General features: G+C 47.5%; 1 protein-coding gene across 2 annotated transcripts in view; it reads left to right on the forward strand.

The window, feature by feature from the left end:
* Positions 1-16,586, forward strand: part of LOC143342928 (uncharacterized) — a 454,297-nt gene that overhangs the window by 428,900 nt on the left and 8,811 nt on the right. Inside the window, exons 1-4 of one of the 2 annotated variants that reach the window (XM_076767267.1) lie at positions 1,645-4,551; positions 9,903-11,084; positions 11,758-12,249; positions 12,559-12,981. The exons of the other annotated variant lie outside the window; for it this stretch is intronic. Of the exons in view, the coding sequence (XP_076623382.1) occupies positions 4,386-4,551; positions 9,903-11,084; positions 11,758-12,197 (1,788 nt within the window). The 5' untranslated portion in view covers positions 1,645-4,385 and the 3' untranslated portion in view covers positions 12,198-12,249; positions 12,559-12,981. Of the gene's footprint in view, positions 1-1,644; positions 4,552-9,902; positions 11,085-11,757; positions 12,250-12,558; positions 12,982-16,586 lie in introns of those variants that run through there. 2 annotated transcript variants of the gene reach the window in all.

Below are 16,586 nucleotides of genomic sequence, written 5' to 3' on the forward strand. Positions count from 1 at the left end.
CGGGAACTATTGCATCTTTCTTTTAAATTTTTCAACGTTTTGTCTTCATAATGATTACCTAATTCACATTAAAATTGCCTTTGTAACCTTATTTTAATTATCATGTTCTACTACTTTTGTACACTGACGGGGCTTCCCGTTTATTGAATAAATAAATAATACCGGGTAACGTCCGATCTCGCGACCACAAATTTAACTATAAAGTTTCTCGAACAAGAAACGTTCGACTAATCGGGTCAGAGGCGAAGTGTGCTTTGTCGGATTCGTCGGAGAGATTTTTTCAAACGCAGAGGGGTTGAAAGCAGCCACCCCTGTTCGTCCAATTCCCGTCGGAAATTTTTTAGCCCGAAAGAAGCTGGTCTCGAGGAAGATTTTCAAACGGGCCTCGGCGATAAGAAGTTGCACACCCTCGCGATCATCCTCCCCGCTAAGGACGACGCGAAGGACGTGAAAGCGCACAAAGGAGGGAGGAGGTCGAGCAAAGAAAAAAGGTGAACGATGCGACGCAGACGATACGAGCGGTTGGACGACGTCCGAGAATAAGCGTCGAGATTATAAGGTGCGCGTACAAACCATCGCCAGCGAGGAACGGACGAGGACCGATTCCTCTCGCTCCTACGCAAACACGTGGACAAAGAGGGCGGACGAAACGGAGATTCGAAACCAGGAGACAGAGAGGTCCTCGAGAGCGTGGGGGACACCTGCAAGAAGCGACGGTATGGGGGAGGGGGGTTGAATACGCGTGCTAAGGGCAGAACAGCGAAACGGGGAAGAAAGAGGGTGGAATCGAAGGCAGAAACGAAGAAGCCCGGAAAGAGAGACGGGGAAGGCTGACGGGGGTGGATCGGCAACAGAAACGCGGGAAAGAGAAGGACAGGGCTTTGCACAGGGAGAGAAAAGGCAACATGAGCGATGCGCTATCGCAGAACCCTGCCAGCGAACGCGGCACGACGCCGGGGTCGGCGCTATCGATTGGCGTCGGCGTTTCCTCGACGTCGCTATTTGCTCGCCACCGACGCTCGCCTTTCTCTCTCACTTCGCTCGCCCTCTTCTGCATGCACCCCTTCCCGTTCCCTCGTTCTCACCTACTGTTTCGTTCATCCTGCTTCGCCACCCTTGGCCACCTATCCCCGTTCTCGTTCGATCGACTCTGTCCCGCGTCTTCGTCGTCGTTTCGCGTAAGTCCGTCTCTCTCGATCGCGTCGTCACCCTTCGTCCATCCAGTTCTCCTCTCTGTCCCGCCAGAAGCCTCTCAACCACCCTCGTACATCTTTCTCCGTCCACCCTCGTTCTCCAGTCGCAATCTCCCTTCCCCCTATCGTTCTTTCTTCGTTTCTCCTTCGAGCCCCGTGCTCTCCGACTCGTTTCCATCCGGCGCGGTAACAGGTGTTGCTCCGGCCCCGAACTCGTACAAAATCGATGGGCAAGAGCCACATCGGCGTCGCGGCGAGGGGTTTCCCCTGCCGATTCACCGCCACCCTCTTGCTCGGCTTCCTCGTTCCTCCGGTCGTTTCCAACCCCTCGATACGGGAAAGGGAGCCGGGCTGACGGCGGGCCCGGAGGTGGAACGGAGCAAAAGCGAAACGGAGAAACGTCGGGGCGGGAGGAGAACACGCGAGACCGTGGTCGGGCGAGAGAGACGGGAACAACGGTAGAGGGTGAAAAGAGGAGAGAAAAGAGAGGGCAACGCCGCGCAGTCCGCCGCGGGGGAGGGTGAAGGAGCTGCACGAAGCGGAGGAGGAAAGGACGCAGGCGCCCAGGACGCTGGGCGACGCTGGCCGACGACGCTGCATTGGCAGTTGCACCCCAGCCACACCCGGTACGAGCCATGTAGTCGGGCTACCCTCCACCGCGATACACGGCGGACAATTGTTGCTTCTGCGCCCACAGGTGGTACATCTTCATCTTCGATCTTCGTCCGCGTAGACGCCGACCGCGTCTCGTCGTCCGGCCGCCGCCAGCCCGTTCGTGTCCCGGACGTACGTGCCACGTCGTCCACATCGCGACGATACACGGTTACGCGGTTGGTCGCCAGCCGTCGTCGTGGTTACGCTTCGTACGCGTCGGTGTCGCGTGAGCTTCGTTCGACGGCCGCCCGCCGCCGCTTTTCCTCTGCTCGACGTTCGATTTCACGCGGAAACCGCGAGACACGGAGGCACCACGAACGAGGGAGGAACCGCCAAGCAGGAGAGAAGGAGAAAGACTGAAACGTACGCGTCCGCGGAGCACCGCGGATCTCGCGAGGGTTGGATCGCGGAGCCTGAGGAACAGCCGCACGAGGGCAGAGTTGTAGCTTCGCGCGGTCCTGCCACCCTGCTCTGGCCTTTCGGTTACCCGAAAAAGGGCGAAGAAGCGGGAGGAACCTGGCTCGTGAAATACGCCGGCGGGAGGAGGGGGGGTCGTCGACTTACCGGAGGGAGTTATCGACTGCGCGCGTAAGGCGACAGCGCACACGTACGGATACACAAACATCGCGGACCTGTTGTCCAACTTGTTGCTCGTCCCTGCAAAAGGCACACCCGCCCACCTCGACGACAGACGACGAGTTTTCGAAAAAGAAGGAAGGACCAACGACCCGGGTCTCGTCGTGGCCGGATTCGGTTTCGGATTCGACCTGCGACCTCGATGAGACGAAATGCCCGTAAACACTGGCAGTTCTACCATCGAAATCCCGTTACCCGGCTCTGAGTCGAAGCTGGACCTTGGCAGAACCGGACCCGAGGAAGCTTCGAGGGCCAGAAGGAGGATCCGCGATTAATCGCACCGCCGCTTCAACAAGTGTCCGACCAGTGTCCGTCGATATTACGTTGATAAATCGCCGCGATGAGGGCACCGTCGCGAAAACGGACACGCCCGACGACCACGGTACCGGACGACGGCGTCGCTGGCGGACTGGAACGCTGCTCGGACCAGCCGGGCGAGTAGAAACGAGACTCGATCCACGACAGAGACTTATCGCGTGCGATACCGAGACGTGTACACGCGAACTCAAAGGATGAGGATCGCCGTAGCGCTGTGAAAACCGTGTATCTTCGAACGGAAGTTTTTCAGTGGAACGTGCGATGAAAGAACGAGAGAACGAATATATAAGTAACGATGTAACCGTAGAAGAGACTGAACGATTAGGATAAGGAAGCTTCTGCCGTCGTACAAAGGGATTATCGCGGCAAGGAAACAGAAGTAGATGATCGAGAGAGGTTCGACACCGTGACAGGTGTATCGCGCGCGCACACACCGTGCACGTGTAGCGTCGTACAGTAATGACGTAATCTTCCACCCGTGAATACAACGAAAGCAATATTACAAACAAGGTAAAGCGACGAAGAAAAAAAAAATAAAGTAAAATAAAAAAAAAGAATTAGTTCAAGGCAAGCTGCACCCAGTTCGCATCCCGGAATCCCCCCCGAACGATTTTCACCCCTCCCCCCTTTGGAACCAACCCTCGCTTTCGTTCACGAGCTTCAGCTATCGCGAGCTACCGATTTCCGGGGCACCCGGAACTCGAGGTTGGACTCGCTTCGCCGAAAGATATTTTAATAGAGAACCTATACACGCGTCTACATATATACCTGTACATATACACCGAGAGAGACGCGTACACGCAGATCTATCTATATATACACGTACGATCGTGCAACGACATCTAGATTTAAAGCTAGCGACGTCCGCGAAACGCGTCGCGATTACCCACGATCCGTGCGTTTTCGGCCGATCTGACCGGCACGCGAGACCGGAAGCGTCGTTCCCCGGCGACGAAGGACTGATATCCGATTACGGGACCTCCCGAGAGAGGCGACGAAACGCTGCAGAGCGACGCGACAGGAGCAAACGACGCACAGACTGTTCAAACTCGATCGACCAGGACGCGAAAGAACGCTCGAGGAAGGTGCTCGCCCGGAGGAGGAACGAGAATGCGGTCCGCGAAGACGCACGCCGACCGGATCGGTTGAAAGGTCGATCGGAGGATCGAGGGACGCGTCGCGAGCCCGGTTGCCTTCGCGGGGACCGCCATAACGACATTTTCTCGACACACGGGATCGAACGATCGAGTGACAAACGACGATCGCTGGAGAGACCGTCGGCGTATCTACCAGGTGTCCCTCGAACGCGCGACCGAAGCCACGACGAAGCTCCTTCGCCTTTAAGGTGTCTTTCTCCCGGAATATTCGCTTTGTCGGTCGGTGAAACGGATAAATAATTCACGAAGAGGAGCTCCGGAGCACCGCGGTGGCTAAGAGAGACTGATGCGCCACCCGGTGATTCGTAAACACCTCCGGCCGCGAAGAGGTGCTTCGAGGATTCGTACACCGAGACACTGAAGCGGGGCTAGATCCTCGTTCCTATTCAGCTTTCGCCGTCGAGACAGCCGAAAACAGACAGCCAAGATGCCGCGGTGCTACATGGTGAAGAAGGCCCTGTGCAACAAGTACATAAGCAGCGTTGCCAGAGGATTCGAGAGCTGGGGTCGCAGCAGGAGCACGCCATCGCCGACCATCATGCAGATCCCGGTCTCGCCCATAGAAGGGAGCGTTGCACCCCCTGTTGCTCAAGGTACGACCCGGTCCTATTAGCCCTTCCCTTGCTCGCGATTATAAGTCCGACTGGTGAACCCCCAGGAACGATAATTGAACGTCCCTGCGACTGAGGGACGATCTCTGACATCTCGTGATTCGGGACCCTCGACGACGCCCTCGACGAGAATCTATCTTCTTGGTATTATCCTTACCAGCGATGTTAACTCTGAAACTACCTAAGTGGTCGAAACGACCCATTCGTAATTTTTTATATGAATTATAAATTATTTACTCCACTTGATTTTTGAAAATTTACCAAAACATTTTGTAAGGATTGTCAAGGGTGGTCAGAGGCGTGTGGACGGATTCAAATATTTCATTCAAAGTCGAATCTTCTCGATTTCTATCTACATAATAATCTAAACAAGTGGGGTCATCGCTACGAACAGACCCCCGAACGCATTTCAGCTTAAACCTAAACACCTCATTCGATACATATACACATATACTCGACCTTAACCTAATCACCATCGACGCCAACAATAACGATCCCACGGTCTAAACACACATACACTTCTTACAATTTATCTCCATTGCGTTATATATTTCTTCAATTTCTTCAATTTCTATCAATCTTCAATATCTATCTTCAATTTCTATCGTTTTAATTTTTTTGGTAGAAATGAATACACCACAATTGTCGGTGATTCTAGTGTTAAAATCTCCAATTGTACTCTGCATAAAAAGAAAATCATTATAATATCGAGATTTAACTATAATTCACGAGTAACGAGTAAACTAGTGTGATTCGTGAATAGCGAATGAATAAAAATTTATATTCAGGGTGTCTCGTATGACTAAGGAAAACTGTATCTCTAAAACAGTTGATTTCGTCTGATCTAGAAAAAAAAGAAAAAGAGCAAATAAACTAAAATTTTCTTGAATTTATTTAAATCGCGACGTGTTATGTAAAATTAAATACTCAAACGTGATATGTAAACCAAAAAATTGAATATTGAACATTTTATGTAAATAGTCGTGCGTGCATATTTTAATCTTAACTCTACGCGGACACCATGGGTCTTTAAATGCATAATTGATTTTAAGTAAAAATTCATTTTTTTTTTTTTGTTTCGATTTCAACAAATCAATTTCCACAGAATTATTTTTTCCTGGAGAATAATAACAGAATTACTTGTCTCTACTGATTGTGAATACAATCTTGGTATTACTCCGATGGAAATAATTAATCGGTCACCCAATTAAATAATCTTGTATACCTTATTAAAACAAAATCTTTTTAACAAAATTGAGAACTCCCACGCTAATTATATGAAACAGTACACAATTAAAAATATACTGAGACTACTGTTACTCAGGAGATTAATTATTTAAAGACCGTAAATAAGAAAACTATCGAACTGTATACTGACGGAGACCGATAAGTGCTAAATTACTCAAGAATCTGTCGGTACACGTGCCAATTATTTACCACGACATGGCATTGGCATTGTTTCGTGCACACTAAGAAAGAATTCTAATTTTTGCATTCGACCGCGAGCTTTTAAATTAAACGTTGCGAAGAGAGCCAACGAAACGACGGAAACGTAATTATGCCACTTTCCTTTTACAGTATTTTTACACGTTCAAAGTTTACTTTTGGCGACCACAATCATTTTCATGTATTAGTTGTCGCGATGTAAAGTTTTCTCCTTTCTCAACGCTTAGAGAGCATACTTTAAGTTTTAATAACAGCAATTTACCTACACCTCGCCTCTCGCGCGCCTTTATATTTCTTCTTCCATTTGTTTTTATGTTCGTAAATCTGGTTCTTTGCACGTACGTAGCAAACGTGAAATAAGAATTAATTTAACGTTCTGAAAACACAATAATCAAGATTATTCGAAATTATTTATGAAGACTCGTTCTTGTTATCGGACTTTTTAAAATATTAATACGGAAGGGAAAAATTGTCTATCGTTTTTCTCGATGAACGTCATTCGCGTCGATGCGCGTGTAAAATTACGAATAGTAATATCTCGTGCGAGAAAATCTGAAACAAAATCAGGTCGACAGCCACGGGCCGGTTCATCCGTCATCGAAAACGCGGAAAGGAAAATGGTAATCAATATTTTGGCTGCGGCTATTACGTCCAATTAATGTGAATGTTGCTGTTTGTTCCAAAGGCCCGCGGTATTGATTCACCCTCTAGCCATATATCGTGCGTCTCGTGTTGGTACGGCACACAGGCAAGTGTTTCGTCGCAGGGAAGAAAAATTTCTGCATGCGAAAGCGCCCTGACGAAAATTGAGACACGTTTATCGACCGCGTGTTTGTTGACGCTGCCAAAAATATTTACAGAATCCCGTATCCGCGAGAACTGATCCCATACGAAGAACGAAATAAATAACGTATTTTTAATAACGTCGAATTTATCACAAATCTCCGGTTTGCATAGTATAATCACTTTTCAGAACACAGATTAATCGCATTTAAGTGGAATTATTTTCGAATTTCTGCTCTGTATAGTATGAATAGTATTCAACATACTGGTCGATCTCGTTTCAACAGATTTTTCATTAAACCACTGTCGGTCGTATTTAAGCAGAAATTTTACCGAATGAATGGTTCATATATTACGATTACATTTCATAACACTAGAATGGAATTTTTATCGAGTCTCTGCATAGTATATTTGTTTAAATACTATTCGGAGATAAAATAATTGATATTTATACAGAATTTTAGCCTGTATAACAAGAATACTCAAAATACTAATTAATTACATTTAAATGGACATGTAATCATATGGCGTCAGACCGATAGTAGCCATTTTTTTTGCATATTTTCTGATTCTTTAAAATAACATCTGCACACCTACATTTAATATCTCATATTATAACATGTAAAACTTTGATTCCTTAACATCTTTTCTACAAACAAGGAGACTCAGAATTTTTATTAAATAAGTATTTCCACGGTTAGATTCCATGAAATTTTTAATAAGAATAGATTCCTGACTTAATTTTCATTAGAGTATACGGATCGAGCGATTACGGACCGCAAGATAGCAAACGAAATGAATGGGAACGTCTTTTCTTAGAATTCCCGGTCCTAATGAGCGACGGCGGCAGTCTTACCTGTTTGATTTCACAGAAAACGCGAAGGCGTTCGAAAAAGAGAGGAACGTTAAACGGGGAAGACGGTATCCGTCGAGGTGGCAGTTTCGAGGTGTAATTTCGCGGTAATGTGTTGCTCCTCGTAGCAAAACTGCATTAATTGTCTGAATCGTCGTTCCCGGTGGCAGTTCCCACTTCAACGACGCCGGCCCCGTTTTGCGAGCCTCGGGTTTATGCTTCGTGTTCATAATCGAGTGAATGAGAAAGTGTCATGCGAAACTTGCTGGAGACGTTAATGGAGCTGCAACGACCGTACTTAAGACTCGTTACAATGCCTGCGCACGTTTGCATCGCTCGCCGCGAAACCGGGACAATCGAATGCGAATAAACACCTAGGCGTCACCGTGAAATTGCACGACACTTTCTTGTCGACAACAGTCGTTCCTCCGTGTACCTTGTCCTTTGACAATTATCTCCATTTGTAGGCCAAAGTGGGGTAAGGCGATATACCAAAGTGTAGTAACGAAAGCGGGATTATAAAAATGAAGATCATACTAAAACGAATTTTAGTCTTAAAAAGACATTTGCAATTCCTTCCTGTTGAGAAGAAGAATAGTTACAGAGTTGATGATCTGATTTCTGTTAGCAAATCAGAGCCTAGAGGCATTTTCTTCAACTGTGTAGCTAAGCAGTTGCAAAAGGCATGATTTTTTACTTCTAGCGAGGTTCTATGCTCGCTTTGGTTGGAAAGCAACGTTTCTACTTTTCACAGTGGATGATCGTCGCAGACGAGGGGGTGTAAATTTGACTTTAATCGAGGAAAGTTTCGTACCGCGCGATTGACGCGGGACGGGGGCAGACACGGAGAGCAACAGCGACTCGGGAACGATTTCGAAGGGTTGGTACGCCTAGCCGGTTCCCCGCACGGAAGCCGGCCACCGTTGAAACGAAACGCGCAGTTTCATAACCGAGTTATCGCGAGATTTTATATCCGCTCGTTCGTAGACTCTCCTTAGCCATCCACTCATCCCCTTTGACCTCGTTTCCAACATACTTGCCGTCATAATCCCGGCCCCGTTGCCCCAACCACCTCCCTCCCTTCTTTCCAATCCCTCCCCTCCTCCATCGTGACGCTTCTCCAACGTAGTTCGACGCTCCACGCTTGGCACGCCGATAACGGGACTCGAATGGATGCTCCTCCCACTTTTTCATCGTCGCTCGTTAAGTCCCGATTAAAAAGTCAAATCAAGAAATCGAGTTACGCGCTTCTCCGGTGTCCCGTTAATATTGCCATGAACGAGAAAGGGGAGAAAAAAGAAAAGACGGGGCGGAGGCGAACGGAGAGACAACGAATTTTTTTTTTTCTTCGTTTTCTTTTTCTCTTTTTTTTTATCCCGCTTCGGCGACTCCGTTTCTTTTCTCTGTTTACCTCCTTCTGCCCCTCTTTCCGAACGGAAACAGACGTACCCCGTGCGCCGCTCCAGATAAAGTTTTTCCATTACAAACGAAATTCCCCTAACCTCCCCCACCCGGCGGGTTTATTAAATTTCACCGCCGGGGCTTCTCATTTTCCATCGAAGGGGCTCCTCGCCTCTGCCCGATGCACGGAAAGTTTAATTGCTGCGCATAAAGGAGGACCCGGGGATCGATGCCGCCGCTTCTTCCGCGGAGTTACGATTAATGGTGCCTTCTCCGGGCTTCCCCAGCGTGAGACACGGGCCCTTTTTAGAGAAAATGAGTTCGTCTCTTTGGGAACTTCCGTTGATCGCAACATCGAAGCTCCAAACAAATCCGTATCTACGACAAATGAGAAATTTGTCGAGCTACCGGGGACTTGTAGCGCGCTTTTGCTGGTGGAGGATCGTATATAGTACATAGGAACGGAGGGGTCGATCAAGCACTTGCGAGAGAGCTAAGAGCATAGCCCTCTGGTGGCGAGTACGGGAAGTGACGCCACAGACCGACTATAAGGACACTATACTTTTATCGCGTACCTCCTTCTCAACCCCTTAAACCAAATTTACACCTCCCTACTTTGGATGATCAACCACTGTAAAAAATATAATATTTTTTGTATTTATTTTTCCTGTACAACTACAACAGGCTTACAGGTAGCCTTCGAGTAATTTTGGTAAATGAGGTATTGTCGTGAGCAGATAAAACTCTCAGCAGAGTCTCCTTTCTTCCTCCGCTAATTTCATTAGATCATTTGTTTTAGTTCTTTTAAGTAATTAAAAATAATGATACAGTAATTATTTTTATGCCACAGAATACCTGAGCACGCAGACTCAGGATACGACAGCGACGGGAGCAAAGACAGCCAAACGGAACGTATCGAAGGAGAGGACAAACGAGCCGGGCGATGTCGACGCGAGCCCATCGTCAACGAGCAACGCGACGACGGAACTTCCGGCGTCAGCGCGGATGGAGGTGACGGCGGTGATCGCCTGCACAACGGGATCCTCCACGACGATCACGCCGCCCACGGAGTCGATCAGCTCAACCGTAGAGGACGCAACAACGACCACGTCCACGTTACTCTTTACGACACCCAGGTCACCGTCCAGAACAGCCGTGGAGCAGCCAACGACGATCTCGATCCACCACCACTCGCCACCGGGGGAACCGTCGCCTCCGTCGAGCACCGCAACCCCGTACCACCTGGAGGACACCGCGAACCATCCGACGCCCGACACCAGAATAGGGTCCAGCGGCAACGTGATCACCAGTCACGTGTCCTCGATGTTCAAGGACCGTTCCGCGGCGGAAACGGAAGCTGCACACGATCTGCTGGAGCTCTCGAGGTCGTTGCCGCCGTTGCCACCGCCCAGCGTCGCCATCGGACCCCAAAGCGTCATAGAGAGCCCAGCGACCGACATCCAAGAGATGACGGTGTACCAACCGGACCAACCGATCTACCAAGTGAACACCATCGACCTCGCGAACTCCGCCGTCTACACCCATCATCAGCAACAGCAGCCGCCTACCGCCAGCATCATCTACGAGCCGAGCACGACGATAGTGCAACAAACGGGAAGCGTTTTCATCCCTCTGTCGCCGATCCAGGAGATCCTGCTGACCTACAGCACACCGTCCATCCCGTGTACGCCGATCGTCGCCCAGCAACCGCTTCAACCGCCGCCCCATCAGCAGCAACAACAGCACCAGGCCATCGAGGCGACACCGCCACTAACGCCACCTACGTCCGAGTGCAGCAGCGACATAGAGAACAACAATCCCAACTCGCAGCCCAGCCAGAAGGACAAGGAGGTGCAGACTGTCACCGAGCAGTCTGAGGCCAAGCTAGCGATATACACGTACGACACTCTGCTGGTGGCCGATGGCAGGTCGAAGAACAAAAAGGCCACGCCTAGCCAGAAGATCCCGGAAGCTGAACCGGTCGAGGCGCCTGAGACGTCCAAGATTGGACGTTACGTCTGCTGCGAATGCGGTACGTTCTAGAGATTCGAAGATCCAATAGATGTACGATGGAACAAACGATAGTTGTCGTGGCTACTATTAGTAGAAGTGCGAATTACGATATGTCATATTTATATAATACTGTGGCTTGCCTCCTGTACTCGCCAGCAAAGGGCTACGATCTTAGCTCCATTCCTATATACTAGCCAATATCCCGTAGTCAGTAGGTCTCTCTGGTGGCGAGTCCGGGAGATGACGCCATAATACTTTATTTCTGGCATTGGTTGCGGTCATAATCTACTCCCTGTAGGCGCTGGATACTTGAGCCTCTACGAAGGAGATTATACCGTAACCGTTCAGACCCCAGTACTTATCAAACCAACAATGAGAACTAATCGTGGCTCGTAACAAGTCAGACACTTGATAAACATAAAACTCGCTGAAACGAATACGATATCTAATGCAATCTTGGCAAACTTTACCTGTGTGCAAAGTTTCTTAAAACTCGGTTTGTTACAGTTGGGTTCCTTATTAGTTCAAGCCCGCTTTCAAACGAACTGGCGCTTCCGTTATCGTCACTTGAAAGCGGGATTTACTGTAACGACGTTATCGTAAGGAGCAAATACCGTTGGTAAAACGAAGCCCCGTCTCGTGGAAACGAGGTCTCACGTGCAGAATGACGGGAAAACTGTTCTCCGTTTCAGGCAAGCAATACGCCACATCGTCGAACCTGTCGCGGCACAAACAGACCCATCGCAGCATCGACTCGCAATCGGCGAAGAAGTGCATCCACTGTGGGAAGGCGTACGTCAGCATGCCAGCGCTAGCGATGCACGTGCTAACACATAAGTTGACGCACAGTTGCGGCGTTTGCGGCAAGATGTTCTCGCGACCTTGGTTGTTGCAAGGTCACCTGAGAAGTCACACCGGCGAGAAGCCGTACGGTTGCGCGCATTGCGGCAAGGCGTTCGCCGATCGGTCGAATCTACGCGCACACATGCAGACACACTCCTCCGACAAGAACTACGAGTGCCACAAGTGTCGCAAATCGTTCGCCCTGAAGTCATACCTGAACAAGCACCTCGAGTCCTCCTGCCAGAGGGAGAACGATGAGTGCAGCAACGACGTCGAAACGCTGCTCTAAGGCTTCGTGTTCTGGAGGGACGCGCGTAGATCGCGCGGTCGCTGATCGTCAGGTAAACTTGCTGAATCAAATTACTCTTTGTACTTTATGTTTTGAGTAGTCAGAATTTTCTTATTCAAAACACTTGAATAACTTATGAAGTTCGATTCCGAAAGCTTGAGTATCTGTTGAAAGTGTGGCGTCACGTCCCGTACTCGCCACCAAAGGGCTACGCTCTTAACGACGTTATCGTAAGACCAACTACCCAATATTTCCTTTCCTTTTCTGCCTTCTTACAAACAAAAGTCCACCACAAGAGCAATAAAGTGCCTGTGTTTTGTGATTTCGACGCTAACCAGCGGTTTAAACTTATCTTTTTCAGCCAGCGACGCTCCAACCAAAAGAGTATATCGTCACATTTCATCGAGGTGCTGCACCACACTGCACAAGCTTATATCGCGCGTCGGCGAGGAAGTGGGGAACGAACATTTTCGAGTCGTTGGTTCCATCGTCAACGACAATAGAGGAGATCGATTCAGGTCTGAAACGGTTGGAATTCGATAGCTTCAATGGTGACGGCGAGTTCCATCCTACTTTTCCACTTTCCCTTCATTCGACGTGAATCGACTTGGGAATCCTCGCAATTTGAGCTCGAAGATTCGATCGAGGACCTTGAAATTAGGAATCGAAATTGTCTCGAAGACTTTGGGAACTTTCGCCACGAACCGTTCTCGCCGTCATTGTTGACGCCATGGCCGATCCTTCTCACCAAAAACGCCATCGTGCGCCGACAGACGACATCCGGGTAAGCGATCACGAATCTATTCCAGCAACGGTTCAAACTGCGACTGAAGATACAATTCGCGCTGGGCAATTCAAGATTTGTTATACAGGGAAAGTTTCCAGTTTTAACGGACTCGAATATAGAGACAAGCAAAATTTTATTCGAATTACAACCAGTTACGCCAACATACAATAATCTATTTGTGTTCTTCATGGAACAATTACATCTGCATTTCTGCATTCTATTATTGTCACTAAGTGTTCGTTTCTCTACGTTTACTCACGTTAAGATAATCTTTTTATTTCTGATGTATGTTTATATAAACTTCGCTCTTGTTTCGTTTGCCATTCCATTGGTCCGTTAAAACCGGAAGCGCTCTGTTGATCAGTGGACGTCGAACCAACGTGCAAACACGGTTTAAATTTCCGGTTGGTTCCTCGCGCGACGCCAATGGATCACCCATCGAAGGGTGGATGTTATTACCGTAGTCGAAGAGGGCGCGTTCGGGTATCGATCACGCGCAGCGATATATCGAAACTAAGACGACGCGAGTTTCTTCGCATCGATCGCGCTCGAACCGACGCGACTCGAGTGGCATTCCTTTCGTCCCTCTGCCCGCGAAATCGATACTCGCGGAGCTTCGAGGGAAACGAACGATGGTCGTTCGTTCCCGATCGATCGTAATTAAGGCTCCTGTTCGATAAAATGCGAGGGCCGTCTCGATCGAGGCGCGGGAGGGCGGTGAATCGATACAATACTATCGAGGGACCATCAATTTCCGAGTAAAATTAATTTCGAAGAAAATTCACGCGAAACGACCGAGAAGAAAAGAGGTCGGGTCAAAGGGCTCCGTGAGAAGACGGAAACAATGAAAATTTGAGAACGATGGAAAAGCTCTGTCAGTCGCGACGCGGTTTGAAAACGTAGCTTTTAACGCTTTCGAGACTTCGTGAAATCGCGATTTTTCATTATCGATTTTCGGGAAGCCCTTACGCCGTCTGAACAGAAAAATAGAAGTTTAAATTGGTCGACGTAACTTCTATTCTCTTCAAATGTATAATTAAAGAACCGTGATCCAACGAAGACCAATATTTTGATACGTCTTGATTAATTCGTTCGAAGGAACGATTTTATCGATTTATCGGAGGTAAATGACCGAGGTTAAGGGAGAGACGGGTCTCGAGCGTATTCGAGAAAAGTTTTCGATCCGAATTAGGGCTCGACGTTCCGGAAGCGTCCATTTTTTTATTTTTTTTTTATTTTTTTTTCGAAGTTCCATCAGCGTCCTCGGCGCACAATGCGACGGGGCACACGTTGAAGGTTTTCATCAACATTTCACGTAAACTGGACCACCTGTTGAACGCCGGAATGACCATTCGGTGGCGAAAGGGTCGGCTCGTTCTGCTCCCCTGAATTATAGAACATCCTCCTGTAATTTTCTCGTTGTTAAATGCGCGAACGCGATCGCGACCAACTGCGGCTCGCGCATAAAACTTATCGACGCTTTTTCATTTGTCGTCGCGTCGGAAGCTCCCCGTTTCGAATAATAATTTTCGAAGCGTACCGCCGGTGGAGAGCCATTAATTCATGACGAACTTGAACCTAGTCGTAGATCTAGTTATTCTGTTAATTCGCTGCTAATCGATAAGACAAATGTGCGAGGGTTGATTGATAACGAAAGTTTCTAATTCCATAAAGTATACTCGAGACGAAAGGAATTAATCAAATTGATCTCAAGATAAAGTGAATTTATTGAACTTAGAATTATTCAATTTAGAGTCGACACTCGTGGTTATCAAGTGCAAGTTAAAATTTGTTTGACCAATCAACCTTCATATACTTTCGTAGATAAGAGCAAGCTTGGATAGTTGTGTTTGCCTTTGTCTAGTCGCTAGTCGATTTATTTAACGCGTTCCAAGGTGTTCGAGATAAAGTGTTTAAGAATTCAGTACTATTAAACAGTACGAATTAAATCCCAAGAAGACCGCGCTTAATTAATTGTATCGTTTCCAAAACTTTTAATATATCATACTTCACCAACTGAAGTCCATACAACTGACGTAGGTGTAATTGTTCCGTCTTGCCTACTCACAACCTTGTTTCTCTCTCGTTGCCAAAGAGATATGATCTGGGCAGATTAAACTATGTAAAGGTCCGTTTTCACGTGACATAAAGTCACGACTTTTAATGCCGTGACATTCGATATCATGACATTTATCATCGCGAAAACATAAATATCACACTATCGTAACATTCCCATCACAAACGTCACGATATCTTCTGTTGATACTTGTTCCTCATTTTCTATTTATTCTATTATTTGCATAACATGTAATCTAATATAGTTTGTTGTTTAATTATTAGTTTAAAGATTTGTTATAGACATCTGTTACAATTCGTGGCCTCGCGTCGCATGAAAATGAATCTTAAACGTCTTATATTTTAGCGGGAAGAATGCGCGCCATTTTGATGCGGTCCCTAGGCAACCGAGAGTTTTGGCGCGCGAGATCTTCACCTACTTACGAGACGATGCGTTTGGAACGTTCCAAAGTTTATTTTCGAAATTGTATTTATACATATGCGTCGCGTTTAAGCGTGCAATAATCATATTTTCGAATTCTTGAACGCTTCTTTTCGATCACCTGACTCTGACGCAAAAATCTTGCCCGTGCCACAGCTGCAACGACAGACGCTAGATACGTTACGAGATCCGATTGGTTCGCATTCCACTCAATCGGAAGTCGCATTTATTCTCTGTTGATTAAGAAGATAGAAAAAGCCAGGTGACAGAGGTGAAACAGAGGTCTGTGCACCGAATAGATACAAATACAATAGAATTTATACAAGTTATTATTTATATATACAGAGGCGTAGAGTTTGTGTTGACCAGTGGCGTAGCTAGATTAGGCAGTGTCCCTCCAATCGATATATTATCGTACTTGGCTAGAGATTATTTTAAATAATCAAATGAATTTTCTTATTTCGTTGTTCGCCCCCCTTTTAGCTACGCTATTGGCGATGCCACGCAGCGGACCAACTACCGATCACGCGACTGGCTGACGTTTTGTCGTTTTTATCTTCTCGATGAACCGAGTATAGAATTCGTTGCATTTGTGGCGATGCAAGTAATATTCGTTGCACCGACCGTAGGTACTGAATAGCGACGAATTAGAATGCTTCGTGCTTGCTCGTAAGACACCAAATTGCCCAATGTGATATTAATTTAGAATCCTATCGTCGGGACGAAACGGAAATACGAACGAATAATTCGTCGTATCGAGGAGAAGCGACGAAAGGAATGCCCGAACGAGCGAGAATCGACGCAATATTTCTCGCGAACGAAACCAAAGAGACTTTTACGCTCTAGTCAACGAGCTACGCTTCGTTTTATCTTTAGGTTACCCCCTAGCCAGGGGCCACGTGTATAGTCGGTGATGTAATCGTATTTTGTTCCGTCGTCGTGTTGCTCTCTTGCTTTCGCGCGAAACCGCGTTTTTATAATGACGTAGAGATATTTTGGTACCGAGACATTTTGAACGATTGTACGATAGAGGAGAGGGGGGGGGGGGCGAATGAATTTACGTGCGTACTTAATCGATTAGTTAACGTAGTTTACGCGGCGATCT

Source organism: Colletes latitarsis, chromosome 6, assembly GCF_051014445.1.
Source record: "Colletes latitarsis isolate SP2378_abdomen chromosome 6, iyColLati1, whole genome shotgun sequence".
Classification (NCBI taxonomy): domain Eukaryota; kingdom Metazoa; phylum Arthropoda; class Insecta; order Hymenoptera; family Colletidae; genus Colletes; species Colletes latitarsis.